This window comes from Paramormyrops kingsleyae, chromosome 1, assembly GCF_048594095.1.
Source record: "Paramormyrops kingsleyae isolate MSU_618 chromosome 1, PKINGS_0.4, whole genome shotgun sequence".
NCBI classification, from domain to species: Eukaryota; Metazoa; Chordata; class Actinopteri; order Osteoglossiformes; family Mormyridae; genus Paramormyrops; species Paramormyrops kingsleyae.
The window spans coordinates 16,149,969-16,177,916 of NC_132797.1; the positions used below are offsets into that span (position 1 = coordinate 16,149,969).

The 27,948-nt window shown below is 49.3% G+C and overlaps 1 protein-coding gene across 11 annotated transcripts in view; it reads left to right on the forward strand.

The window, feature by feature from the left end:
* grip1 (glutamate receptor interacting protein 1) overlaps window positions 1-27,948 on the forward strand; it is a 157,392-nt gene that overhangs the window by 112,667 nt on the left and 16,777 nt on the right. For 8 of the 11 annotated variants that reach the window (XM_023826213.2, XM_072710425.1, XM_023826182.2 and 5 more), the window contains exons 2-13: window positions 2,858-2,938; window positions 13,756-13,891; window positions 14,938-15,083; window positions 15,921-16,004; window positions 16,264-16,339; window positions 17,018-17,163; window positions 19,891-20,038; window positions 20,419-20,588; window positions 21,439-21,594; window positions 23,637-23,786; window positions 27,128-27,314; window positions 27,562-27,707. In XM_023826213.2, coding sequence (XP_023681981.1) covers window positions 2,858-2,938; window positions 13,756-13,891; window positions 14,938-15,083; window positions 15,921-16,004; window positions 16,264-16,339; window positions 17,018-17,163; window positions 19,891-20,038; window positions 20,419-20,588; window positions 21,439-21,594; window positions 23,637-23,786; window positions 27,128-27,314; window positions 27,562-27,707 — 1,626 coding nt within the window. The remainder of the gene's footprint in view (window positions 1-2,857; window positions 2,939-13,755; window positions 13,892-14,937; window positions 15,084-15,920; window positions 16,005-16,263; window positions 16,340-17,017; window positions 17,164-19,890; window positions 20,039-20,418; window positions 20,589-21,438; window positions 21,595-23,636; window positions 23,787-27,127; window positions 27,315-27,561; window positions 27,708-27,948) is intronic. The other 3 variants (XM_023826229.2, XM_023826258.2, XM_023826238.2) reach the window with 2 other exon arrangements.

Consider the following 27,948-nt stretch of genomic DNA (forward strand, 5'->3'; position numbering starts at 1 on the left):
CGAGGTCCAGGTGATGACACTGGGGTTCCCCTGTTAGATGGGGGGGGGGGGGGTCATTCTGTGAGGTGGGGATCTCTCCGTGACATGGGGGTCTATGTGTGACAGCTGGGACTGCCCACCGGTTGGTCCATTCCAGACTCAGCAGCTGCTCTTCAGCCTCTCCGTGGGCTCGTGGAGCCTCCGGTCAGACCGCCGCCCGGCGCTGGTCCAGCTGGCGTAGGTCAGAATGGCGCCTGTGAGGTCTTGATGGATGTAGCCTGGCATATGTGGATAGCGTGCCCCTTTGTTGGGTGGGTGGTCTTCATGGCCTGTGAGGCTGGGCTCCTTCTGGATTGGTGTGGCCTTGGTAGATGGAAGGAGAGTAGTAAGCGGGCAGATGAGGGTGTTGACGTTGATTGGGGTTGATTAGACCAGTGTGTGAAAGTGAGAGAGTGTGTGCGTGGAGTGAGAGAAGGAAATCCTGCAGTCTGTTCGCTGGTGGGAGTCACAGTGTGCCACTTAGAGCCCGGGGGTTCCACCGGGAGACAGAAATCACATGACCAGTGGGTGCTGTTTAGCAGAAAATCGCAAAGCAATATGGTGCTTTCTAAACCTGCATCGGCGGGCTACTGCTGCTTTACTGATACAGGAGAAGGTAAACATTAAGCACGGCAGAAATATATTCAAGGGCTTCAAACATGGGCCACCAGTCGTGGTTAATATTTCCCTGAAATAATACAGCAGTTTCCTCTTTAAGTCTGTGTCTGTGTCTAATTTTATATTTTGAGCTTGAAATGGACACACCCAGGGACATGGAGTCACCATTCTGGATTTATTACACACTTTTAATATAGATCACGCACAAGGTCCTTGTCACTTTTTTTTTATTTGTTACGACAGGCTGGGATCAGGTACACTCAGTTTCCACCTTCCAATTTATATTTTCAGACTGTTGTATATCTGCCCTCTTATTACCCTGTTTAAAATACTGTTTCTGTTATTTATGGCTCCCAGAAAGTCTTGCTTCAGTGCACGCCTGTGTGCCGACCCATGGTACCTAGCGAGTAAACAACGGCAGGGCTCAGGGTGACCCATTATATCCTGCACATTGTACGCATAAATCTCCCTTCAAACTCCAGTTCATACAGGTCAGTTAATGAATGAGGGGCAGCTTTGTGCATTTGCCCCATGCAGTAAAAGGTGAAAGAGGTTGAAGTTCCTGGTTGTTCTGTGCTGTGTATTTGGACTGAGGAATTTAAGTCAATTCAGTGTCAACCTATGAAATTCTGTGCTAAAATACACACACCGGTCTGGATGAGAACCTAATGGTAATAATGGTAATAATGGTAATACTGTAGTAATCATGTTATCACTTTGGTTACCAGCAAAATTCACCTAGAAACGCTGCGTGTTTGATGTGCAAATAATTGAACGGATAAATGAGAGGGTTCGTGACTCCAGGTACTGAATGAACAACTTTTTATTCATTGGTACCCTGTTAACAGTCATTGTCATGGTTCCCCACAGAATGTCCTGGCTAAGGTGTTTGATGCTACTGACAGTCGTCATAATGGTTCCACACAGTTAGAATGAGGGACGAGGTGTTTGATGCTATCAACCAAAGGCATAGATTTGTGGGAGTACCACGTATGTTAAGGCGGGTGGGGGTTCAGGGTCGATTTGGTACCTACTAATATCGAAACCAAATTGACACACTTGCTATCAATAATCATCACCATAGTTCCACACAGTTAGAAAGTCCTCCTTAGTGTTTGATGTTTTTGGCGGACTTTGGTATGGTATTGATTACACATGGCTAGGCAGGCATCCCTCCTAAGGTCATGATTTCTTCTGATAGTCTCCAGATCTGAGCACCATCAGTCAGATGTCTCGGGTCAGTTTGTACTGGATCCATGTTTTTGGATGGTCCTTCATAGCGTTTCCGGGATTCCGGTGCTTAAATAGGATGTTAAACTTTTCACTATCCAGGCATGCCTGACTTCAGCTTCCTTCCATAGCATTAACAAGCCACTATGCTCTTACCATCCAGTAACAGCTGAACTGATTGTAATAAAGATCTTTGTCAGAGCAGCCGATTAGCATCTCCATTCTCCTAAGTGCACCACCTCACACATCCGTTCTCTTTATTTCCTTATGCTGATTGGCCTGAAGGATTGGGATGACAGTGATCTTTATGCTGTACCGTCTGAAACCAGCCTTCTGTTGTAGACGTGAAGCAGGCGTGATTTCCGCATGTTCACCCTGGTACTTGGAATACTCTCATCAGTGTGACCCAGAACTTTTTAAGTTGAAAAGTCTTTGAACCTTTTCCTGTTAATCTTTGTGGCAGAAATCACTGGGACCTCTGTGTTGTTATTGTTTATCTACAGTGTATCACTAGGTGTTCCCATGAGTAATTTCCTGCTGCCATGACTGTTGTATTGAATGGTTCTTATCTAGAACCCAACAATGAGCTTGTATTGTGTAGAAAGGTCTACTGTAATCTTGGTTGGTCTGTCTTGTCTTCAAACCCGCTGGGGTTCTGTGATAATTCTGTCCTGAGAATTAATAACTTCCCTACATTGAATTCACAATGACTTTAATAGTCTAAATAGAATGCCCTGTACATTGTTCTGTGGAACTAGAAGTCTACAGTCAGTAGTCTACAGCTGATCCCAAGGTTGGCAGCTATAAATCTCTCATGTTGCGTGTAAGATTTGCACCCCTACCCTCACTTCCCTGAGAGTTTGAGTGGTGTGTCAGCCTCGTTGGGCCTCCTGGTTCAGCCACGTTCGTGTGCTGAGTTGCCGTCCTTTCGCGAAAGCTCCTGATTGCCTGGTGGTTCCGTGGCTGACTCTAGTTCCCTTGTGTTCCCCAGATGAGGGTCCGTACTCAAAGCCCTCCAATTCCTCCAAGCCGCCGGATGGAGCGCTGGCCATCAGGAGACAGAGTATCCCAGGTAAGGCCCTCTGATGCTGCCCCTAGGCCTTGCTTTTGTGTGTGGGACCCCTCTTTCCCTGCGGGCAGCAGGTTGGCCTCCTCTCAGAGGCTGTGTGTGCTATGGACCTGTGCTTCTGAACCCCCCTCCCCCCACCACCACCACAAGCTGGGCTGAACGCATGTTTCCGGCATCGCTCTCCAATTACCTTAATATAATAGGGACCAACCAGTCATACAGGGTTTTAGGATCCGATGTGATAACTGGCTTTATCCACAGTTCCAGTGGCTAGTCAACTTGACGGAGTGAGTTGTTGCTACAGACTGACTGCTGATTTCAAAATAAAGCTGATTTAGCTACCAGGACATTATTGTAAGTAACAATGAAAAGTGCAAATTAATAATCAGAGGGCGTACAAATCGTCCGTGAAATCAATTGGCCTTTACCCTTGTAACATGGTGCATGTCGACATGTCTGGAAGAGAGGGTGCTGGCGGTCTCATGGATTGGTTCTGCCACACCGTGGAGAAGGACGAGCGTGTTTCTGCAGTGTGGAAATTAGTCGACGTGTTTATTTAAGAGATCCTCTCTTGGCAGAACTAGCCGAGTGCCTGGTGCCGTCCTGCACGATCATCAATATCTCGAAGATTAAATGTGTAGCGACATGGGTGAGGGCAGGAGGCTGGCGATGTGTAGACAGCCCTCATTAATAATCTGGTATAAACCAGCTGGAAGCCTCGGAACGTTTCGCCTTGACTTCTTATCAGCTTCTGGCGTCTGCTGAGGGGTCTTGAGGTGTATTCAGGTGGTTTTCTCACTTGCGTACAGCTCCAGTTTGTTAGGACGGAGCGGGAGCGGAATTGCATGGGGCAAAGCCTGAAGTACAAGGGCTGGGGTAACACGTGATGGCGGTGATGTCACAGGGCCTCGAGCTCTTGGTCACATATTACCAGTCCGGGTACGGTGGCCCGGAGAGGACATGGGTGTCCTTGATCTTTCCTGTCTTGGATAATGTTGAGATTCAAAAAGACCTGCCAGATCATAAGTAGCTTTAAATATTATTGTTATAGTTGAAGAGTTACTGTGTTTTGGGCCAAGCACAGACATGGCGGGAAACAGTCGGGCTCGCTTTCCACTGTGGTGCCGTAACTAGGTCCCCATTTCTGCCTGGTTCCTTAAAATACCCCCAATGACGAGATTTTAGGATCAAATGCCTTGGACTTGACAACTGAGATGTTTAAAAGTGAGTGCGCCCCCCCCCCCCCAAACTAAAAATACATTTAAAAATGGCTAATGCTGGAGCTGTGAGTGAAGCTTCTAAAGCGAGTCTTTGAGGACTGTGTGAACGATTCTCGGTAACAGGAGCGGTCGGCCAGCAGCTCCATGTGCTTCCGTTTGTAAACCCCTCTGAGCCTTCATGCGCTATGCAGGGGTACGTTACATTATTGAAGAGCTTGTTAAAAATATATGGTGAAGCAGAGGAGTGGCCCCATCTTCACCCAGGAGCTGGTCCGTCTCACGCTTTAGCCCTTTTGTGGTGTGGCTGACTCAGGGGGGAGGCAAAGGAATGTTTAGTAATCCAAATACAGCCTCTCCACACGATACAACGGGTTTACATTCGGTAAACATATCGTAAGGTGAAAATATCGCGTAAGGCAGCAATGCATTTTAATACAGTGCACCTAACCCGACAGACATCATAGCCTAGCCTACCTTAAACATTCTCAGAACACCTACATTAGCCTACAGCTGGGCAAAATCATTGACACAAAACCTAATTTATAATAAAGTGTTGAATATCTCATGTAATTTATTGAATGATGTACTGAAAGTGAAATATTTATCTATTGCAAAGTCAAAATATCATAACACAGACCATTGTAACTCGGGGAGCGTTTATACTAAGTCAGTCGCTAATTAGCCTGCGTAATTCCTGTTACCGCTCAACATATAGGAGAATGTAAAAGGTGTCCTCCCCAAAATTCAGGGGGGGGGAACTTCTCTTTCTAAATAAATATGTAAAACCATTAACTTTAACCTACGTCTGAGCATATTACCAGTGTGGGGTACTGTTTTGCTGTAGGATTTATGTCCTATCTCATTCGAGGAGCAACGCACCGTGTTCGTGTAGCACTGATGTTCTGAAATACTCCTTGCATCCGCAGTTGACTGCACTTGAGTGCTCGCGGTGCCGGGGCAGTCGGCACGTCTCTGCCAAGTGCTTCAGATTAAGTCCTTGGCTCAGGAAAATCAGATGCTATCAGCGTGAAAGCACCATTTTAATATTTGAAGCACAAAACTGGCCTGTGTGCTTAAAGCCAGCGTTTAGCGGGCAAGTGTCTGAGTGCCGGCCTCTCTGGGGCCAATTTAAGCAAAACTCTCCCGGCTGCTCAAACCCTGCAAACTTTATTGGTCTTAAGGGCCTGAGTTCAGAGATGAAAGCCTGCATCATGGTGACTGCAGTCCTGCTCCTTGGCGCTTTGGTCCAGCCTTCTGCTTAAGCTTATTGGGGTGATATGTGCCCCTGAGGATTAGGGGTCTGTGCCTGTGATTGGAAGGTTGTTGGTTTAATGCCCATGGCTGCTTCTGAGCAAGACTTTAAGCCAAATTATCCAGGGAATGGCGGCCCCGCTTTGTCAGTTGTATGTTACTTTGGATAAATGTTTTTGCTAAATGATTAAATGTAATACTAGTGTAATATTAGTCGTGTCACTTTTTAATTTGTTTTAAATTCAGCTACAGTACAGTCTTTACTTCCCCCTTCTCTTCTGCTTAAGACGTTTCACGGCATCCTCAGTTTAAATCTGTTCCATTCCCAGCCCCATCCTGCAGGGGGTGGAGGTGAGTTGCCATTCCAAGATGCTGAATTCTAACCGCGACTGTTTTGTTATTTCCCCGAGGATTGGCAATGTGTGTAAATATGCGCTTTGGGATTATGTGGGCTGTTCGTCTTCTTCACTGAGATGCACTGATATCTCTGTGGAGACAGAATCAGCACAGTGTGCTATCGGGACGTGATTTCCTACCTCGCTGGTTTTATGCTGGCTGCTGCTCGGGGAGGAGGGGGGGTGATCAGGGTCGTTAATCAAACTTCCCCATCGCCTGTGGATACAGAGGCGCAGCCCTCTCCCCCTCTGCTTGGCCTGCCTTGCCCCGCATAGCAGTGACTCTTTCATCCCTGTTGGCAGGATTTGATCAGGTCCACTGCTCTGCCCCCCCCAAAACCAGCCCCCCACCCTCCAAGGGGATTACGGAGATCCTCTGTGTCTCTCTCAGTGTCTCACAAAGCGTGTGACGAGGTGGCACGGGGCAGGGGGGGCATCAAAGGCTCCCAGAAGGCGGGAGGGTGGTGACAGCTGATGAGAGAAAGAGATTGGGAAAGGGAAGGGAGAGAGACATGTGTGAGGTACAGACAGAACTGCCTTCCTACAGCCGCCTGGCTGGGGTACAGTGACATGTTTACAGATGAACTAGGCGGTATGTCGCTGAGGCACCATGCTGTGAACAGGGTGTCCCAGGAAAGCCAATACAAACACGGCCCTGGAACCCGCAGCAGTGCTCCCTGTATCTGGGGTGGGATGAACCGCTCGACCCTGTACGCTGACTGCCCTGCTTGCAGGATAACTTACATATTATAGAATCCAGCTGGACGTAATGGGAACGCAGGAAACGCCTCCCATCAAGTGACGGCCGCTTACGTGTCCCCTGGGCTGGCCAACGGGACATGAGCACTGCTCCAAAAACCTCACTGCACCTCGGGGCCTCACTGCACGTGTGACAGCTACACGCGTGTGCCTGCATGCCTGTTTCTGGGGTGTCCGCTTCAGCTGGCAGGCACCTCGATGGGTAAACGTGCAGATGGTTATTCGTGCAAGATGGTCGCTGTGTAGTAAGTACGCTTTCACATCACAGTGACGTCGTTGAGGTCATAAGCACGTGTCACTTCCTGTATTGACTCCTGCCCCTCTGGTATCTCTCCTCATGACCCAGTTCAGGGCACAGTAATCACGTTTGCAGCACATAAACATGGTGTGGCTGGGATCAAACTTATTGTCCACCAGAGACTCCAGTAAGAGATGCATTCCTAAACATGCCTCGACCTTTCCTGAGATGTCACCGTCCATGTCCCTCTTTCTGCTGGGCCTGGATCGAGCTCTGATCCTGAACTGTGAATTTTCTTAGTAACTTGGTTACTACTCAAGTATAAATCATGAAATTCATGAACTGTTGTGACTGATTACTGATGAACAAACAAGGGATCAGTACGCAACTGACACTTAGTTTCTGGTTAATTAATACGTTGTTATAGTGTAATACTACATTATTTGTGCCCCCTCAAGTAAGGTGTTACCCTGCCTGTATTAATACACACATTTCTCTGCAGTGTTTGTACGGTACTTGTTTCCTTTTGATGATGTTCTTATCCATGTCAGCTGCCGGAGCTCAAAAAGACTACAATCGCGTCATACACACAAATCAGTATTTAACAACAGTAATGGCCTATTAATTAAAACATGTAACAATGCAATATTTTCTTCCAATACCTCTTAGCTACATCAAATAGTGAAAATCAATGTCAGGAGGGACACTTTAAGATTGGACTGGATTTGTAAACTACCATTTCAATTAAAAGGAGCTGAATTTCACTTCTTTCTGCATGCTGATTGGTCAGCCTCCTTTAATCATGTATGTGTCACTAATGTTAATCAAGGAAACGAACCAGTGAAAGCCCAAAAAGAACAGAACTATTTATCATCATCAATCATATGAGCCTTTCCCTTTTAAAGTAGTTTGTAAAACCTGAAGTAGCTGGAAGTGTCCTCCCTGACAGGGATTATCTGCTCACCCTGCAGCAAACCTTTCGTCTGCGCTGTACTTTTCTTCCTCGTTTTTACGCTCCTTATGGTCTCTGCTTGTTCTTCCTCAGGTTTTCTGGTTCATTTCTGCTTCACTTGGTTTCCAATGGCTCTGTTGTTTTGCCAAAACAAATTCCAAATATTACTCTGTCTTTACTGCGATGGGTTGGCACCCCATCCTGGGCTGTTCCGTGCCATGCGCCTGTGGCCTCCGGGATGGGCTCCAGACCCCCCGCAACTCTGAATAGAATAAACGGTTACAGAAAATGGATGGATGGACTCTCTCTTTCCGAAATTTTATTTTAATAATTTTGTTGTAACAACCTGACTGGTAACCTCATCTGTTGTAGTGGCCTAAAAGTGGATTTATCTGTACGCATCTGTTCCCATTCAAATCAAAAGCCAGATTGCGAAACAGACTAATTTAGGCAGATGAATGTCAAAAAAACATACAACAAAAACAATTTTATAAATTTATAATGTATATATAATGTATAATAATATATAATGTATTTAATCTAAAGTTGAACTCAAATTCTTTTTCTGTGTAATGATACTGGGTGAGCGTTTGAGGTGATGGGACACTGATGGCTCTAAGTCCTGGGTGAGAATCGTGGGGGGGGACCGCTGTGATTTATGTGGAGCTTTTAACAAGAGATCAAAACCGGGGGCCCTAGAATAACCGAGGGTGGTGCTTCGGTCACTGCCGTGTCACGTGGCATCGAGTATTTCACAGCGCAAGAACTGCGTTTAATTTTTACGCTTCCAGGACCCTGATGAGGTGGGTCCTGGCAGAGCTGTTACCCGAATGATAACACTGCCACTAACATATGAGATTTCCACTCCCTGGTGCCAAAGAAGAGCCTGGCCAAACAAAAGCAAACCAGTCTGACCCCCTGGTTACAACCTGGAACCAGGACGAGACCAATGGTAACAGGTAATGTTGCTGGGGTCACTTTTATTTCTGGTTACAGAGCCTCGGTTAAACAATTCATTATTGTAACACTATTTAATTTCATAGAATAACATGATGAGAAAAACAATCTCAAAGCAAGTGATGAATAATACTTGAATTTAACTTATCTGCTCTGTTCTCTGGACTTACTAAGCCAAAAGCATCATTTTGCTTTACAAATGATAGAGGTAGCTACACAAATATGGATTATTAAAGGCTATAAATTGTACATTTTTGGTAGACTGCTGATAAATTTCCACCAGAAAAAGAGATGAGTGATTATTTCACGATTGCGGAAGCTGCTTTTCTGGAAATAAAATGTTATAACTTTATACTACATGTAGCAGAACATTTAACCTGCCTGTGCAGAATGTGACGTTCAAACAGTCTGGTTCAAAGAGGCCTTTGATCATGATGGTTGCTGTGTGGAGCTCAGTTGTTATGGTTTGTCGGTGCTCTCATGAGAAGATCTGTCACCACACTACAATGACAAAGTGACAGCACTTTGCAAGACATGACGTCAGCCTCAGTCATATGACAGATGAAGCAATCGGCATCTGTTCCATATACATGTGAATTTCTTTGATCCACCTTTTCCGTCATTGCTCGTACCATCGTTCCCTTGCACAAAATTCATGTTCAGGATTGACATGGGGGCAATAAGGAACATGTGGTAAGCAGAGCATGCATTTTGAGGACGTTTCTGAATGTTGCTCAGGTGAAGCCCCGCCCATTCCTGTGCAGTGGGTGGGGCTTTGTGGGACACTTCCTGTCTCACCAGCCAATCATACTCAGTCTGCAGAAATCACAGGTATTTGGATGCAAGCCCTTTGCTTGGGGCAATATGAGAACATTTTGTGTATATGGGTTCAGTTTTGGATGTTACTGGCGCTAGTCCCCTTTGTGCCTCAGGATGGGGTCTGTTCCCATTTTCAGACCTAAGGCTTTCTCGCACCTCTGCAGCTGCCTTGGCCACAGTCATTCATTTTCTGAAGGAAAACACCTACATCGCCTGCAGGATGCTCTCTGGTTCCCTGTGGTTTGCCTGGCCTCCAGAAATGCTCAGATCCTTGTAAAGTTAGTAAATATTCCTTACAGTTGGTGTTTTTTAATGTGATTCCCAGCTAGCTTGGTGCTGCCACCTAGACTGCAGTTTCCCACTTCGTTATACCACGGGTTTATGGCAAACTGAGGAGCAGGAACTGGTTTGGGGCCCCGGTCTTTTAACATTAAGATAAGATGGTGGTCACAGATTTGAGAGAATGACTGAGGTGGTGTAAATGTTGGACATTTGCTGCAGGATTGTGGGAGAGATGTTTCTCAGTAATGTGAGGCTGAAAGGTTTTAGGAAACAAATGGGACACTCTCCGCTGGAGACACGTTAATGCAGTTTTCTCTCGGAGCATGAACAAAATGAACTTAATGTCTTTTCAGCGGCGTGTCCTCCTGCATAATTGAGTTTTGTAGTAATATTGTTTCACCTGCGCGGCATTAAGGTGACACACTGGGCACTTGCTCTAGGGCCCTGGATGTTGTCTCTGGGTTGCAGCGCTGGGTTAGGGCTGGCTGTAGTTTATGCAGCTCTCAGCTCCTCCTCTCTGAGTTTCTTCAAATTTTCCTTATTTTAGCCCAGTTCAGAAGCATAGATGTTCAGCTGCAGTGCTTTGTCGGCGTTTCAATGATACCTCTGTTTCATCTGCTTGAAGAACAGCAAATGTAATGGTGTCGTTATTTCGGCAGTCTGAGGCGGTGTGAAGGATCATTGTGTGGTTTCTGGGCAGAATGTGAAGTGATGACTCCATCGCAGTGAGATCTTTCAGAGGGAGATGAAGGGGACAATTCTGTACGAGTGTGTAACTGCATGGAAGCCACCAAGTCTAGCTCAGCGTGGAGCAGGCATTGCACATTAAACAGCATTCTATGTTGCCATCTAAATGAGTTGCCGGACGTGTCAGTCCTTAATTAGATAAGATCAAAGTATTTTCGTTATTTTTCCTTCATTATTGGAGATAAAGATTTTAGGAACCGCACCTCACATTTGCCGACGCATAGCTTATTAATCACATTACTGCAATCTGCTCGAGAAGCGAATTAATTGTTTTAGCAATAATTACAAGTCGGCCATTCTGACAGGACCCCCCCCCCCTCCCCCCCGTTTTGGTGATAAACTGTGAGCAGAACTTCAATTTGTCCTTCTCGACAGAGCGATTTTACGCTATTGACCGTCTGTCATGTTTACCTCCGAACGATATGCCCGACCCCCTCCCTTGAAGAAGATCTATTTCCCCCGCCACTCAGAGACACTCGCACTAGTGAGGAATCCGCCTCCGCTGCTCTCAGATCCGCTTTGTTTCCCGGAACGAGCATTTCCGCTTTTGTTCGGATGTGTTCTGCGTTTCTGAGACGCATCAGACACACACACGGTGTTCTCACATACTACGATCACTCGATTTTGCCGGCATCCTCGCATCAGTGCATGGAATTATCTCCAGCCCACCTCAAATCCAGAAAGAGGGGATTATTCATATAATCACAGAGTTTGTTTTTCCGAAATTAGCTTTCGGGTCATTTCCTTCAAATCTGTGCCCACTAAAATGCCAGGATCTAGGCCTATACAATCACAAAACCAGCCGTCTGCTTTTCCACAGTCGCGATAAAACCTCTATCATACTGGCGCTGACATCTTGGGTTTGGTCCAGCGTGAGCAGCAGCCCTGCCGCAGCCTTGTGCTTCTGTTCTCACTGGGTGTTCAAGTTAAACAGCCCGTCTCGCCGTGTCAGCACAGCGCCCCCTGGTGAGGGTGACACCCCCTGCATTGATCTGCAGCCTCTTCCAAGTTCATTCTGAGTCTAAAATTCCTTCATATGACTGGATTTACAAGGCTGTTCAGGACGAGGCAAAAACGGCTTGGGGGATCGGTTTCTGAATAAATCCGCTGTTCTTTTTGTACAGTGCTTGTTGGAGATCCATACCTAGGGCCAACGGGACTGTACTGTGAATGTTAACCAGAAACAGTAAATGGTTGCCTTTTCAACTTAAACCGAGGGTGTCTTCGATTAACCCGATAATCTGTTATATCAGAACACGCTCCAGCAGAGGCATTATGGTGTAGTCGTCTTTCCCAGGGCTTCATGCAAGCAGCTGTGCTGTATAACCATCGCTTCTGAAAGCTGTATTTAGGCTCAATCGAATAAAAAAGATGATTTCCCAGGGCCTGAGTGTGTGAACTGAATCCTAAGTAAGCCCCTCCCACTCCGCTGCCGGCTGCCAGTGGAGTGCCATGCAATAAATGGCTGAAAATGTTTTTTAATATATGTTTCTCCCCCTTATGATCTTAATGTCTTATTTAGTGATGTTCATTAGGGGCTGTGAGAGAGGCTGCTGTTAAATGATGCCTCCACCCTAAAGTCGCACCTTGATCTTGGGTTGTTCCTGTCCATAGTCGTATCCCCCCCACCCCCCCCCCCCCCCATCCCTAATGGGGTATGTCGGCCCTGGGGTGTTACCAGCCAGATCCACGCAACCTGCTCTGAGTTTTGGCCGTGTGACAGGAATGGATCGGCAGCGAGGAATATTATGGGTAGTGTCGCCTTGGCGACAGAGGAGCAGCACTGCAGGGCTCTGGAACCACGTCGGCTGTTACGAGCGCAGCGAACGTAACGGGATTAAATTGTCAGCCTGTTCTTCTGTGGAGGAGTGGGCGGGACCTGGCACACCCCCCTGATCATCAGTGGGTGGAGCCTCTCATGTTCCCTATTGGTTGTTGGTCTTTGAGTGGCAGGTGCTTTCTTATCATACTTGTCACAGTCACATTTATGACACGAACTGAAATATATAATGTGTGTGTTTGGGGTGACTTGCGGGTCACCTAAGTGATCACCGGCAGAGCATTACAACCAGCCCGGCCATCTGGACCATGATGAGCAGGCCCTCATTTGGGGCACCGAGATCCGCGAGCGTCCCAGCAAAGATGAGTTTGCCCCTGCCTAGAGTATGCTCTGTCTGCGATGCTCCGCGTCCACATGTATATATAAACCCCTCATAAAGTGGCTCTGTGCCGCTGGGTTCTGTCCCGGCTGCCATTATGAGATGGCTGTTGCCTGGAGCACCACGCGGTCTTGGCTGGAGAGTGACATGAACTGTTGTGTCTTTGGGGGGGGGCAAAACTCCCGCATTCTCACACGCTGTAGTTTAACAGAGGCATTTCCCAAACACCGCCTGCCGAATATCACTTCCCAAACTCCGCCATGTTGTGACTCTGCACTAATTATCATTCTGCACTGTGAATCATTCTCCATTCTGTTAATGGAGGGGCTTGAGGCAAACTGTTATTCAGAGGAAAGAAAAGAAACACTGTCACAGGCTAAGACAAGCAAGGCAGAGCCGTCCATCACGGAACCCAGCAGGCTATGCTTGATGGGTGATGGTATCTGTACCATAGTCACTAGGAGAATTTGTGAGTGGATGACTTGTAATAATTATGGTTAACAAGCAGTCGCTTAACTGATCCTCTGTTCAGGTGGAGAATTAATAAGAAATAGGAGGCTTCTTGTTGTACAGAAGGCAGATAATCTGTGGCGATGGCTCATGGGGGAGGGGGGGGTATTAGGCTGGTGGTAATGTTCATGGCTCTGTGCTGGTTTTGTCTGTGACCTCACATGCTAAGCGGGATCAGGAATTTCACAGCTGAAGCCCTCCATGCGGAGGATCTCCACACACAGCCTGTTCATCGCTGCTGTCCTCTAGCACCAGCGGGTCGGGGGGGGGGGGGGGTCACTGCCCTTTGGCTAACTGGCCCACTTGGGCTTCTGCCAGTTGACAGGATGAGGTCATGGGAGATGCGACGGCAGGCCACAGGAGATGTGGCAGCGGGGATGCCGGAGATTTGGCGGGTTCCCATGTCGGAGTGAGCAAGGTGCCTTCCTCCGAACGGGAAGGCGCTCCGCTCAGAGGGAGCACGTCCGCTTGCCATCAGGGCTGTGCTGCCCCGCCCCTCTAACCCCTCCCTGTCATCCCCGCCCCCCACAGATGAGTTCAAGGGCTCCACTGTGGTGGAGCTGATGAAGAAGGAGGGAACCACCCTGGGCCTGACGGTGTCCGGGGGCATCGACAAGGACGGCAAGCCCCGCGTGTCTAACCTGCGGCAGGGCGGCATCGCAGCCAGGTAACCATGCAATGGGAGCTGAGTCAGCTGACTCCCGAGCGAGAGACAACGGGGAACGTGTTTCTATGTCGGCCTCTATGTGAGAGAGTGCTGGGTGTGCTGTAAGGTTAGACAGCTGAGGGACTGTCCGTCCGTCCGTCCGTCCGTCCGCCAGCCTGCCTGCCTGCCTGCCTGCCTGTCTGTCTGTCTGTCTGTCTGTCTGCCTGTCTGTCTGTCTGTCTGCCTGCCTGTCTGTCTGTCTGCCTGCCTGTCCGTCTGTCTGCCTGCCTGTCCGTCTGTCTGCCTGCCTGCCTGTCTGCCTGTCCGTCTGTCTGTCTGTCTGTCTGCCTGCCTGTCCGTCTGTCTATCGGCCTCTGACCCCATTTACCATTACATTCTCCATGCTCCAGTCATCGGAGATGCTGCAGACTTTCATGTTACTTATTTGGGGGAATATTGTATGTGAAGGTCTGCATGTCAGCAGTGCCTGTGATCAGACGGAGATCTTCCACAAAGCAGTGACACACCTGTGACAGGACCCTCCTTTTCATGCAGCATGATCTCCTGAGGAGTTTTCAGCCACATGTACACATGTACGTCGATGCCACTTTCTGTAACCCTTTCTCATGTTTTCTTTACGTGCTGTTAGTGAAATAAGCCTTTTATACAGGCAGTCGGGGTGAAGTGCTTGCAGGCCAGAAGCGTAAAGCAGGCTCCCGCCGGGGGATGGTGTGCGGTGTTCGGTGTGTGGTGTTCGGGCTCAGCACAAAGGGACTTCCTCACAGCGCCTCTCATCCAGAGAGAAGCTCTCTCGGCTTATTGTGTCACACCTGAGACACAAGATGTGATTTCGCTGCGGTAAAAGTAGTGAAAAATAATCACTAAAGTAGTTTGGTACAGCAAAGCTCTTCACCGGAACAAAAGCCTTTAGTGAATGCTTAACCACTACACCCCCCCTTAAAATTTAATTACAGCATTGTCAGGAGTATGATGTGGCTTTCCCCATTCCTCCCCCCCCCCCCACACGCCCCACCCCTCCCCTGCTACGCTCCCCCCCCCGGCCCCAGGAGCGACCAGCTGAGCGTGGGCGACTACATCAAGTCCGTCAATGGGATCAACCTGACCAAGTTCCGGCATGACGAGATCATCAGCCTGCTGAAGAACGTGGGGGAGCGCGTGGTCCTGGAGGTGGAGTACGAGCTGCCTCCTGTCTGTAAGCTGCTCTATCTGCCAGAAGCCCCCCCCCCCAACCCACCCCAGATGATCTGTTATTCTTCCTGTATGATAGTCATAAGAAAGTGGCCCCATGACTCTGGAACCAATGAAAACCAATTTCTTTTTACATTCATCATAAACTCTGCAGAACTCAATGAGGTCTTTCTGCCATGAAGAAGGAAGTAAATTTTCCTTCGACCCAGAAAAATAATTTTGTGGCTGTATCTTGGCCGTTTATGCATCTGCGGCCAGCGTGGCGAGCTCTTTCTTGTAGGTCGTTTCAGTTCGGTTCCGTGTTCCTCTTACACTCTGGAACGACAGTGACGGAAACATCGCACCTCTATCGATAGCTTCAGGCACAGCTGTATTTGCTCTGTGTCACCAGAGCGCCGCCCTTCCTGTCCGTTTGGGATCTGCGAGGTTCACAGCCACTGATCCGGCTGCATAATGCCTCTGCGGCTCCCGTTGACATTTAATAAGACGCCATACGTGGTCTGGAAGCAGAGCTGGGCTCTGGCGTCTGCTCATCGTCACTGCCGGCAGCGAAACACGCTCCCCAGTTCTCCTAAACCAAGTGGCAGCGGCTAGGGGCACGGCACCTTCCAGGGTCCTCTCCAGGCCGGCAGGTTCGGCCGCAGTGTGGAGGCAGCCTTAATTAACCCCCTCAAAGGGCATCTGTGATCGCTGTCAGCGGTGTGCCACTCCCTTAACTCATAATTACCATCTGCGCGATGGCTCTCGGCTTATCGGAGCCCCACATATGTGTTTAAGTTCCTCTCGAACCTGATCTCACCCGTCTCTGATATGGCTCCCTGTCACCCAACCACCCCCCCAGCTGTGCAGGGGTCTGGGGTGATGTTCAAGACCGTGGAGGTGACGCTGCACAAAGAAGGCAACACGTTTGGATTCGTCATACGAGGTAGGTGGACACGCAAGCCACACACATGCTGGTACAGGCTCTGAGGAGGAGAATGACTTTATTTAACGTGATGGAGAATGGTTTTGAGGTTCAGTTTGAACAGGAGGAGGATGCAGCTGTCGTCTTCTCCGTAAAGATGATAATGGATATATTGCTGTGACCTTTGGCCTCTGATCCATTGCTATAAAGGCTTCGTCCTGTGGTGATGCCCGTTGTTGTCTCTCCGCTGGCAGTGCCCACTATCTTTTTATGCCCACAGGGGGTTCCCACGAGGACAGGAACAAGTCTCGCCCAGTTGTCATAACGACCGTCCGGCCCGGCGGCCCGGCTGACAGGTGAGTCCTTGGCTCCAGCATGACCTTGGTTCCGCACCCCCCTGGCCTGACAGCCCCCATCTTTAATCAGCGTGTTCTAAACATCGATTTACAAATGGGCACTGTTTAATTAGCATTGATTACTGTAAATTATGCACAAATATGTCCTTATTAGTGTACAACCCATTTCACTGCGGGTACTACGGTATTTTTCTGCAGTGAGTTTTCTCATGTGATGGATCAGTGACAGACCGTATGACAATATTCCTGTGATAAATGACCAATTCCTTAATTATTTCACACCTAAGAATCGCCGGTGAATCTCTGTGATATTTTTCCTCCCTGTGGCTCACTGAATGGCTCTCTCATTCTGTTCCTCTCAGTCCTATTAATATTAATTTTCTGCTATGCTAATTTCATCTCCCCCTGAAGAAAAATTCCTGTCGCTCACCCGCCAGTAATTTGACCCGCGTCTCTCAGTCTCTGAGCTCTGCTCCAAATTAACACACTCCTCATCCTTTGTATGAAATTAACATTTTTTCCCCCTCAGTTCTGTGTGTGTTCATGTTGGCCTCTGCCCACAGCCGAGTGCATAATGCTTTAAAGGTTTCTTAAGTAACCGGGGTTTCTGACTGCCCCATGCTGCCCTCTGCTGGCCGCACTGTGATCTCTGTGGCCTCCTCCCCGCCCCCCCCTCAGGGAAGGCACCATCAAGGCTGGGGACCGGCTACTGAGCATTGATGGCATCAGGCTGCATGGCACCTCCCACGCCGAGGCCATGAGCATCCTGAAGCAGTGCGGGCAGGAGGCCACGCTGCTCATCGAGTACGACGTGTCCGTCATGGGTGAGTCTGTCTGGGAGACGTTACTGTTCCGGTAGCGAACCCTCCCTTGTTTGATGTAACCCCAGCCCTCAGATCTGCCGTTCTCATTATATCCCCCACATCTCCCCATCACCATGAAAATGTCTTTAACCCATCATTCCAAATCCCCTTCCCTCTCAAATGCCCCTTTCTGTTCCCATTTCCTGCCTAAGTCCCGCCCATCTCAGATTTGCCCTGCCCCCTGTGATATGGCTACCAGCTATCCTGGAGAGGTGTAGTTCTGATGTACATTTTTCCTGGGAATCCACATCTCGCTCTCTGGCTCCACGGTTGCTGATGCATGCTGCCTTCACATTGCGTAAACATCGTGAGAGCCTTTTTGCCCTCCCCCCTCCCCCCGCAGCAGCGCAGTCGGTGCTCAGCTTCATTTATCTGTCTCAGAATGATTTACTGACAGTGTGGTCAATGCTAAACAGGCAAAATCATGAAGGTAGTATTAATATAGATATAGACGACTGTGTTGCTGGCTCAGAGCCGCATGCTTTACTGGGGAGCACTGATAATTCTCTAGCTCCCATCAGCCCCTGCTGTATCAGGAAATGCTAGAATATTCCCTTTCTCAGCACTTCTAGACCTTTAACGTCCGTGTGAAAAATGTAGAAGTACACAGATGTACTTAGACGATTTTTGATGTTGGAACATTTTGGACAGCTGCCGATACCACTTGTGAAATTGCACAGTGATTCTGCTGCCTGAAATGGAGTAGGGGATGTGTACTGAGCTGGCGGCATGCAGCTTCTCCATCGGGCCTCAGGGGGGCGACATCACAGGCCAGCTGACCGTGGTGTCTCTGCGCTTATCGCAGCCAGCTGGTGAACGGCGCACAAACTCCGTGGTTTCATTTAACTTTCCTAGGTGACTGTGTTACTGGGATAATGACTTTAAACTTCTCTCCCTTCCCCGCACGACCTTCAGAGTCCCTCGGGGACACTGAGCACACAAGGACAACTGTGCTGAGTTTTTTGATTTTTTTTTTTTTTTTGTGAGCTCCGACCTGGAAGGTTGTACCTTCCCCTGCTGGGGTGGAGAGCCCCCCTGAACAGCTGCCAATTTAATAGACCCTTGGAGGGGGTCACCTGATTGATTGAGGCTCTAGTCACATCATCAGGGCCCGCAACCAGCAGTGATCCTCAGGACTGGTTTGCCAGTCAGTGTTTGAACCCAGCCGTGCCCTCAGTCTGTAATGGCGGAATGGGAGCCGCTGACAGCAGGCAGTCCCCACGGCAACATGTCGTCACAGTTCCTGTGAGATATAGATGCTCAGAACTCAGGGACTAGCTCGATAAACGGGAGAGAGACACCGGCTGCTGCTCTCAGTGCTGATGGTGGCTGGACTGTGCGGCTTCCAGACACCCGTGGGCCAGAAAAGTCTGAATCACACCCCCTCCCATTAACCACAACAAAGTCTTTACAGCGGGAACATCCCCTGCTATGAATTATTAATGCCAGCCCCATCCATCTTTCATGATCCTATTGACGTATGTGCGGGTGGCCGGAAGGGTAGTCCCCGGCTGACCATCTGCTAGGAAGGGGTGTGGGGGATTGTGGGAATGTTGTGGATCTTTGTGCCCCTCCAACCCCTCATCCAGACCCACCTGTTCCTCCATTACCTGGACACCTGCATCTGCCAATGCAGTGAGCTGTTGATTTTAGTTTTAACCTTGGCCTTTTTCCTGCACATTAACAGATTTTCAGCAGTACAGAAAACAACCAGGCACATCTCAGGGACATAACATCACATTTATTTCGCAGATTTTTTTTTTTTATCCGAAGTAACGTGCAGATGAGGATCAGAGAGCAGTGACTGGGGTTAAGGGCCTTGCTCAAGGGTCCAACGGCGACATGACACTGGATTCGAACCCACAACCTTCTGGGCATGAGAACAGATTCCTGACTCACTGAACTGTACGCCGCCCGCAAACATAATGTTAGCAATTGATTCATTTTGCAGCAGGCACATGAAAAATGCTCCCACCCTGGAAGGCGTCACTGCAGGGTTTGATGCTTGATGCCAAGGCAGGAATTTGCTTCACTGGGGCAGTTTACATCCGTGTTCCTCAGCAGGCACTGGTTGTATAGCTATTAATTCTGCTTTGTACAGTGTATGTGGTGCTGGGTGCCAGACCAGTCGCACACGTTTACACTGCTCATGCATAATTACAGGACAGGGCGGAGCTGTATCCTCGCCCTCCAGGCTGTGGGTTCGAATCCCATCCCCAGCTCTGAGTGTATGAATGGGTACACCGATTTCCTCCTGCAGTCCACAGAACATGTGTTTGGCAGAATTGATGTGTCTAAATCAGGGGTCACAAACGGTTTCTCCCTGAAGGCCAAATTCCAACAGCAACACAAAGCCAAGGTCCACAGTGCTCGAAACAAAACATGCTGACCGCGATGGGGTTAATGGCAAAATTTACCAGTGGGGGGAGGGGATCTATCATGCAGTCTGGATACAGTGGCATTTCAGGGTTGGCAAGTGACCAATGCTCTAAATGATCCTATGTGCCCTGTTCCTCCTGGGACAGGATGCAGACTCAAAACAGCCCCATACTGCAAGAGCAGTATGAAAATCCCACCACGTCTGGCCAGATTTTAGGGGCCTCTTGCAGTAACAGGGGCTGCGAGTCTGTCTGACCCTGTGGATGTTCTGCGTTGAGGAAGCTTCTGTCTCCTGCTTCTTTCATGCAGATTCTGTGGCCACAGCCTCAGGCCCCCTGCTGGTGGAAGTGGCCAAATCCCCAGGTTCCAGCCTGGGAGTAGCTCTATCTACCTCTATGTACTGTAACAAGCAGGTCATCGTCATCGACAAGGTGAAGCCCGCCAGCATTGCTGACAGGTAATCGGCCGACACCCCCCCCCCCCCCCCCATAACCCCCCCCCCCCAGACAGGGGTCGGGGCCACAGCCAGCTTAATGACACCTTGCTGACAGCATCACAAATGTCCATGAGAATTTCATTCCATTAAATTCTGTATCATCTTTTTATTTCTTTATTAATAAACAGATAATGCATCGTAAGCGTTATAGAAATTCAATATTCCATCTTGCCCTGATGCCCGTGAAATAGGCGAGATCGCCGTGTCTTTTATCGGCGGGTAGTTGCTAATGAGCCAGTATTATTTTTCCATCAAAAGTAAACAGGGATAAGTTTCTTTCCGTCATGAACAACAGAGGCTTGTTTGTGAGAGCGCGAGAGTGACACTGCTGCCCCCTGCAGGTGTGGGGCGCTGCATGCGGGCGACCACATCCTGTCGGTTGACGGCACCAGCATGGAGTACTGCACACTGGCAGAGGCCAACCAGCTACTGGCCAGCGCCTGCGAGCACGTCAAGATGGAGATCCTGCCTCATCACCAGACGCGGCTGGCCCTCAAGGGCCTGGAGCACGGTGAGCCGGGACTCACCCCCCCCTCCGCGCCGAGGATATAACCCAGCGTGCCTCTGTGGGGGAGGGAAGGGCGGGCTTTGCGGAGGAAGTGCCTCTGTTAATTTCAGGGAACATCATGGCCTGTACATGGAGCTGCTGAGAGCTTCTCCCAAGCAGCCGGCTTTGCCGTTATGGGGTGGGGGGTGGGGGTGCAGCCTCGCTTTCCCAAATGGCCGGAGGTTATGATGATGGTGATGATGATGTTCTTCTGGGTGTTTTTAGCAGTAATGGGCAATCCGGAAGCGTATACACACACACACATACGGGAGTACAGTCACACATGCTCACAGTCCTGCTTCCAAGTCTGCTACATAAATTCCCCTAAACTAGCCCCCTCGCCCAAATCCGCGGACACCCACACCTCCTTGCCCTTCCCAGGCTGTGTCGCAGCCAAACCCAAACTGAGGACGTTGAAAGCAGCACTTTCATTTGCAGCCATCTGCCCCAGTTACTGAGAAGGCAACAGCTGCCCGTAAAATTTTCCACATTAGCCACGTTAGCGTTAGCCACCCTGATCCTAATGACACCCCCACTGTCAAATACACATTATTTTTAGTGACCGTTGAGGTGGTTATTGCCCAGTTAAGCAGAGGTTAAGCAGAGGTTACTGACTATTACCATGGTTACCTGGTTTCATGTAGTTACCTCTCCGTGTTTTTTTTCCTTTCTTTTTGACGCTTCTTTCTTTTGCTTGTCCACTTCTTGTCTCTCTCTTTTTTTTTTGCTTCTCTGTCATCCGTGCATTTTCTCGTTATGTTGTGTGTGACGCGCACTGTTGTCCTTCGTCCCCCCGGCCCCCCCTGGTGGACAGTCAAGGTGCAGCGCAGCAACCGGCCGCTTCCCTGGGAATCCGGCGGCAACAGCAGCAACAGCAGCTTCCTCCCCTACCAACACTATAACACCTACCATCCCGACCATTCCAGGACTCAGGCCTCCAAATCCCAGAAATCCGCTCCACACAACCCTCGTAATGCTCCTCGCTCTCCTCCTTTCGCTCTCCTCCTCCTCCTCCCTCTTCCTCCCCTTTGACCCTTCTTTATTTACTCGGTCTCTTCTCCTCCGTCCAGTAGTCAGTGGGCCTCTGGCTCAGTCATTGTCCCTGAAACGCAGTGATCGTCTCATTTCTATGCAGTATTATGTCCTGCCTCACTGCACTCCAGGCCCTTGAGACGCTTCACTGGAAAACAAGCTTCAGACCTGGCATGTGGGGGAAATCACTGCGCTATACAAAGACCAAACACCGTAACTGTGTATTTTTATCCAAACTCTTATGACCAAATTGGGTCTCTTAGGCTCTGATTTATCTTGTGACAAAATAACTGTATTATTTATAAAATGCCTCAATATATGTAAAATATCTTGTGACCAAATTTCATGACAGAATATGCTCAGTTATGCAGAAAACACTATCTACTACACTTATGTGTGCAGCCTAAAAACACACATAGAGTGACAAAAGAAAGGGTTCCTCAGGGTGCATTTTTGTACCTTAAAAGGTACTTTTACCTGCAGCTAAGGATATAACTGGCAGACCCTTGAGGGTAGAACCTCAGTGACAAAGGAATGAAATGGTACTTTTTTTCTGACAGTGTGCACATGCAGTCTGAAAACTTAAAGGTGCTTTTTCTCAGTTTCAGTGTCAGTTTCAGTGTCAGTGTAGTCACTGTGTTTCGCATTTGTGGGGCAGCATAGATCAGGGAGGTAGCTGATGAGCAGGAAGGCTGAGCGTGCTCCGCCGTGCATCAGTGTAACAGTATCTCTCCCTCTGTGTGTAAGTGACACTGCTTTGGGAAGTAGCATGTGAGCTGAATGTTAAGTACAACATGGCACAGAACTCCCAGGAAGCTTCCAATTAGAAAGAAGGGAATGTTAATCCGTGGGGGGGGGGGTGTAATTGACGCAACGATGATCCACTTTGAACCTTTGACTTGGTCCATGACCTGAAGAAGTCTGCTTGACATTAGATGAGTCATTTTCCATCACCAACCTCTCTTAATTGTTCCTTGAATGGGTCCTCAGAAAGCTGCCTGGGTCTAATGAAGGTACCACCTGACTAGAATGTGACGTGGGAGCGTGTCATTAATCCCGTTAGGGAATTGCACGGAGGATTCTAGGATTTTTTAAGACTGTTCATAATTCATGCGGAGACCTTGATAGCCAATGAAATGTTTTGTATTTATGAGTGACAGGGGAGGGGGCACTCCGGGGGGGCAATCAGCTTTCTGCTGGGGACTGTGACCCTGCCCCCCTGTATATGCCTCTGGGTAACTGACTCCACCTGCTGCGATTACTGAGTTTCATGGACAATGTCTGTAAGCATGGAGGCGTCTCCTCGCAGTGATCTGGTGCCCGCTGATGTCTTTTGGGGGCGTAAGATGATAACCAGCGCACCATCACTCCAGCTGCAGCTAATGCTCCACGTAAAGCACCCGGCCCCGGAATCCCAGCCCAAGGTTCCTCTCCAGTTAATTAAAAATGAAACGAGGCGGGTTACAAATTAGCCGACGTGTCAGACGCTGTAATCGCTCATGATGGATTCAGACAGAGCTCTTGTTGGCTTAATATTTAACAGAGAGATCAAAGCGTGGGCTGTTCATGGTCCGGGCCGGGGGGGGGTCTCAGCGGTGTCTCTCCAGCCAGGTCCTCAGGCGGCAGCGGGTTGCCTCTTTGGGCCGGATTAAATAAATCTCAGCCTGGTTTGCGGGGGGGGGGGGGGGGCGGCTTGAAATTATCAAAGCACCGCCTCCGATTCAGACAGCATTGTCAGCCGTACTGTCACCGCTGAGGGGGACGATTTGGGGAGTGTGCTTCAGTCAGATCACGCCAAATGGTGCTTTGGGCTTCACAGCCTCTAGATAGGGCTGAATAGGAAGGGGGGGACTGTGGAATGGTGTGAATTTTATTGTAATAAGAGTGCAAGTTCCCCCCTGAAGGTCAGCCCTGGAGCCCCCAGAGCGCTGCCCCAATTCTGACCCCACCCCCCACCCCCCTTGCTCTCTCCCTCCCCAGCACTGGGCTCCTCTTTTTCTCCTACCTCCATGAGCGCGTACAGCCTGAGCTCCCTCAACATGGGCACCCTTCCCCGCAACATGTATCCCACCAGCCCCCGCAGCACCATGATGAGGCGCAAGCTCAAGAAGAAGGACTACAAGAGCTCCTGTAAGTCTATTGGCTGCTGCCGCTGCCGTTTCTCCAGCTTATTGGCTGCCGGGGAGCATGAGCTGTCGTCATGCTCAGAAGACTTTTGATTGGCTGATGGAAGGTCCTTCAGACAGAGGCTTGCTGACCATTGCCGTGAAGCTTTGGTACTGCTACACTTCAGTGACAGCTGAGTTGGGTTCAGTTTTAGATTTTGCTGCTTTTCGGGTCCTTCGCTGGGAGCTGTCACATGTCCAGACGTTTTGCTAAGCTAAAGTTAGCAGAAATAGAATTTGAACAGTTTCACAGCAAGTTAGTTTCCACATGGGGGGTAAGATGGCAGGAAAGTGCCGTAATCGGACCAGCACTTGCAGTTTGCAGTTTTTTGCAGTGTTTCTCCGCCTTGTGCACATGTGGCCCTTCCACTGATGTTCAGCAGTGTTGCATCTCTTAGGACATGTGCCGTTACTATCAGTTAGCATTTGCTGCTCGTCCACAGTGCCATAGCCACTTAGGAAGAATTATACCTCTCATACCCTTGTAGTAGCATTATGGGTGATACAGTATTTGGGATATGCTAAGTCTTTGGCGCCCTCTAGTGACCCTCGGCTTAGACTGTTTGAACTATGTGTTCGCAGACAGCAGTGTAAAAGAGGGGAGTTCTCTGCCTTGGCCTGTGCTCCATTACAAAAACCCAACATGGGGGACAGGACCCCCCGACCCCCGATAAAATAAAGGGGGCGGGGGGGGCGGTCACCCACCACCTCCCAATACCACAAAGGTAAGGAGACAGGACAGGACCCCACAACCCCCCGATATCCTAAATTGGAGGGGATTGTAACCCACCACCCCCCGATACCATAAAGGAGATGGGGACTGGACCCCACAACCCCCCGATACCCTAGATTGTCAGGTCCCAAATTACATGTAGCAGTAATGATGGAGTGGAAGTGCAACTCATTGTGCCTTACTTTTTCCACTCCTGCTGGTTTGGGTCCCTGCTGTGACCCAGGTGCTGGCACTGCACAGGAGCATGGGGTTCTGCCAGAGGAGAACATGGTGATATCACGTGCCAGGGGTTTAAAGGGACAGAGACAGCCTTGGTCCACTGCAGTCCGTGCTCATTTAATCACTGGAATTCAGTGTCAGTTACCAGCATCGGTCATTGTCCCCTATCCATCTTTCAAATGCCTATTCCAATCAGGATCAGCGGGGGGGGGGGGGGGGGGGGTCTATCCGAGGCAGCACAGGCAACAAGGCTCAGTCCACCCTGGACAGGATGCCAGCTCATTACAAAGCACAGACCCACAATGAAACACTCCGGAATTTAGACACACCAGTTAATCATGTGTTTGGCATCCGGGAGGAAACACGCAGTGCGGATGCAGGATTTGAACTGCCTCTCGGAGGACTGAGGCGACAGCCACAGAGCATTACAATAAATTTGAAATTCACTTTCATAAAGACAAAACAAAACTCTTACTTTGCACCCATTAGTGTAACTGTTAACTAGAAGATGGAGGCTAATCTGATCTTCTTGTCCCTTCAGGAAGTGATGTCATGCCAAATAAAAGCAGAGCAGAAGGTGCCCCAGTGAGTCTCCGTCAGGCAGGGGTGACACTGAGCTTCAAGTGCTCTCCTGGCTTCAAAGGTGTCCCATCCCAATTTTTGATAGACGTTTTGCATCTTGGATGACAGTGATGGGGTCTCCCCTCATCTTTTTAGGGCATTACAGCCCCCTCCCCACACCCGATAGACGCTGAGGCACAACTGTTCACGTGACTCGTGGATAAAACCAGGGAGCGAGGCAGTCATCATGGCTTCTGGCAAACACCGAGGAAGTTTGCTCTCGGCTGAATGACCTTTACCAGCACAAGGCTTTAAAACAAAAGTAGTAAGAATAGGCCCTCAGTCTGCAATAGCCAGATCGGCTCCTGGGGAAAGGTTTCAGGAGTCCGGGGGGGCAGGAATGGAAGCAAGATGGCTCCTTTTTGCATCAGTGTAGGGGGCCTGTCTAAACATTAGCGGTATAGAGGAGCCGCATCTTGAATCGAGAAGGTGGTGTTATATATTAACCAAATGAGTCTTGCATAAGCACCATTTTGTCCTACGCAAATCCGGGCTTCATGGGTGATGTTTTTAAACCATTCCAGCTTAAATTTAACAGAAAACAGACCCTGCTGATGTGTGTTTATGTTGGGGGATTTCCTGACACGCATTATAAATCCGAACGTGTCCCTGCTGAAGGTGGGGGCCTGAAACAGCCCTACAGCAAAGAGCAAATGCAGGTGCACCAGCCGCGTCACCTCAGGCAGTGTCCCTCACACCTAGGCGTCCTGCGTGTGTCACCCGGCTCGGGACGTGCCGCAGTGAGGGTGAGAAACAGCACAGACCCAGTGGAGTCCAGGGTCAGTGACTCCTATTAGAGCCAACAGTATTACAGCGTCTTCAGAAACATCTTCCAGCTTATTTACTGTGGCAGTAATTTACTTGGTGCCAGGCTCTGAACTTCAGGTTAGTAACAGAGGTGAAAGGACGACTCTGCATTTAAACCAGTGGGTTCTGCTGAGCACTGAGTAGGTTCCCTGCAGTGACGTCTCATTATGCAAAGCCGCCCCCCCGTGACATGACAGCGCTCAGAGTTTTGGGGAACAGTTATATTTCGTGTTTAGTTTTTAAAAAAAAAATGTCTTTCCGGTTCTTTATTTTGATAATAAAATTGTCATTACATGTATTGTGAAAATGTTTGTTTCAGATGGATATATCTGGCAGGAGAAATTAATCATTTTGTCCTTATTTATCCCAGTAACTTGACCAGTTAAAAGCTTAGGGATCCCGGTGGCCATACCAGTACTCAGCTTTGCTCTAATGCTGCATCCATTAACAGTGACTGATCAGACTGAATGAATGTCTGTCTGTCTGTCCGTCCTTTACTGGGGGCGGGGCCTGTTATCAGGCCTCGCTCTGCGAGTTTTCATTGGCTGTCATGGTTCCGTCACAGGCTGCTGTGGTCTCCTGTTCTGAGTTAATGTGCGTCTGGCCCACAGGCAAAGCCGTCTTCCTGCAGTCCCCACCTAGTGCCATCTAGTGTTCTCTTTGTGCTGTTAGTCAGCTATGAAGCTGAGAGTCTTTCCTCTTCATTGCAGTTTCTGCTACCAAATGTACTCAGTATCCCACTTCTTCCCGTTCCTGTTGTTCTGCGTATTGTGTTTTGTGTCATGTCTTGAGAGCAATTGTTCTTCTTGATAAGAGCTCCCCCTAGCCAAGGCACCGGCTCTCCAGCTTCTCCTCTGTGACTTTGTGTCGCCCCCCGTTACTTGTGCAGCTTGAAAGTAACCCCCCATGTGCCCCTCCTCCCGCAGTGTCCCTGGCCTCCAGCACGCTGGGTTTGGCCGGGCAGGTGGTCCACACAGAGACAACCGAGGTGATGCTGCTCAGCGAGTCCATCATGGGTTTTGGCATCCAGCTGCAGGGTGGCGTCTTCGCCACCGAGACCCTGACCTCGCCTCCGCTCATCGCTTACATCGACCCCGACAGCCCTGCCGAGAGGTTAGATTCCCCCATGTGTCCCTAGGGGGTGTAGTAGTTAGGGGCCTGTGCCTGTTGTCCCTTCAGATTCAGACAGCATCTATGCACCCAGTGACACTGGGCCATCACCACCAGCCATCTGCTGAGCTGACTTTGGCATTTGGTTGGTGGCTTCTGAAGGGTGTTCACCTTGAAACTTGGAACTACCATTTTAGGTTTTTCCAGATTTGAGTCTTTGTACGGTCGTCATGTTCTGCTTGCGGCGCAGGAGCGGAGTCCTGCAGATCGGTGACCGCATCCTGGCCATCAACGGCATCCCCACTGAGGATAGCACCCTGGAGGAAGCCAACCAGCTGCTGCGAGACTCCAGCATCACCAGCAAGGTCACCCTGGAGATAGAGTTCGACGTGGCAGGTACGCACTGCAATGCACTGCAATACACTGCACACCGCTGCGTAAAGGCCCGTACTGTGCGAACATTAAGACGATGAACTTTAATGATGTAAACACAGAGAGGGAGGATGATGGCTGGCATTGTTCAAGTAAGATATTAAAGGCAGCTCTTAACAGCCAAACGGCATCCACTGGCATAAGTACAGTACCTGGAAACAGCTGCTGTCCTTGAGTGGACCAGTGTAACTGTGAGTGACATAAG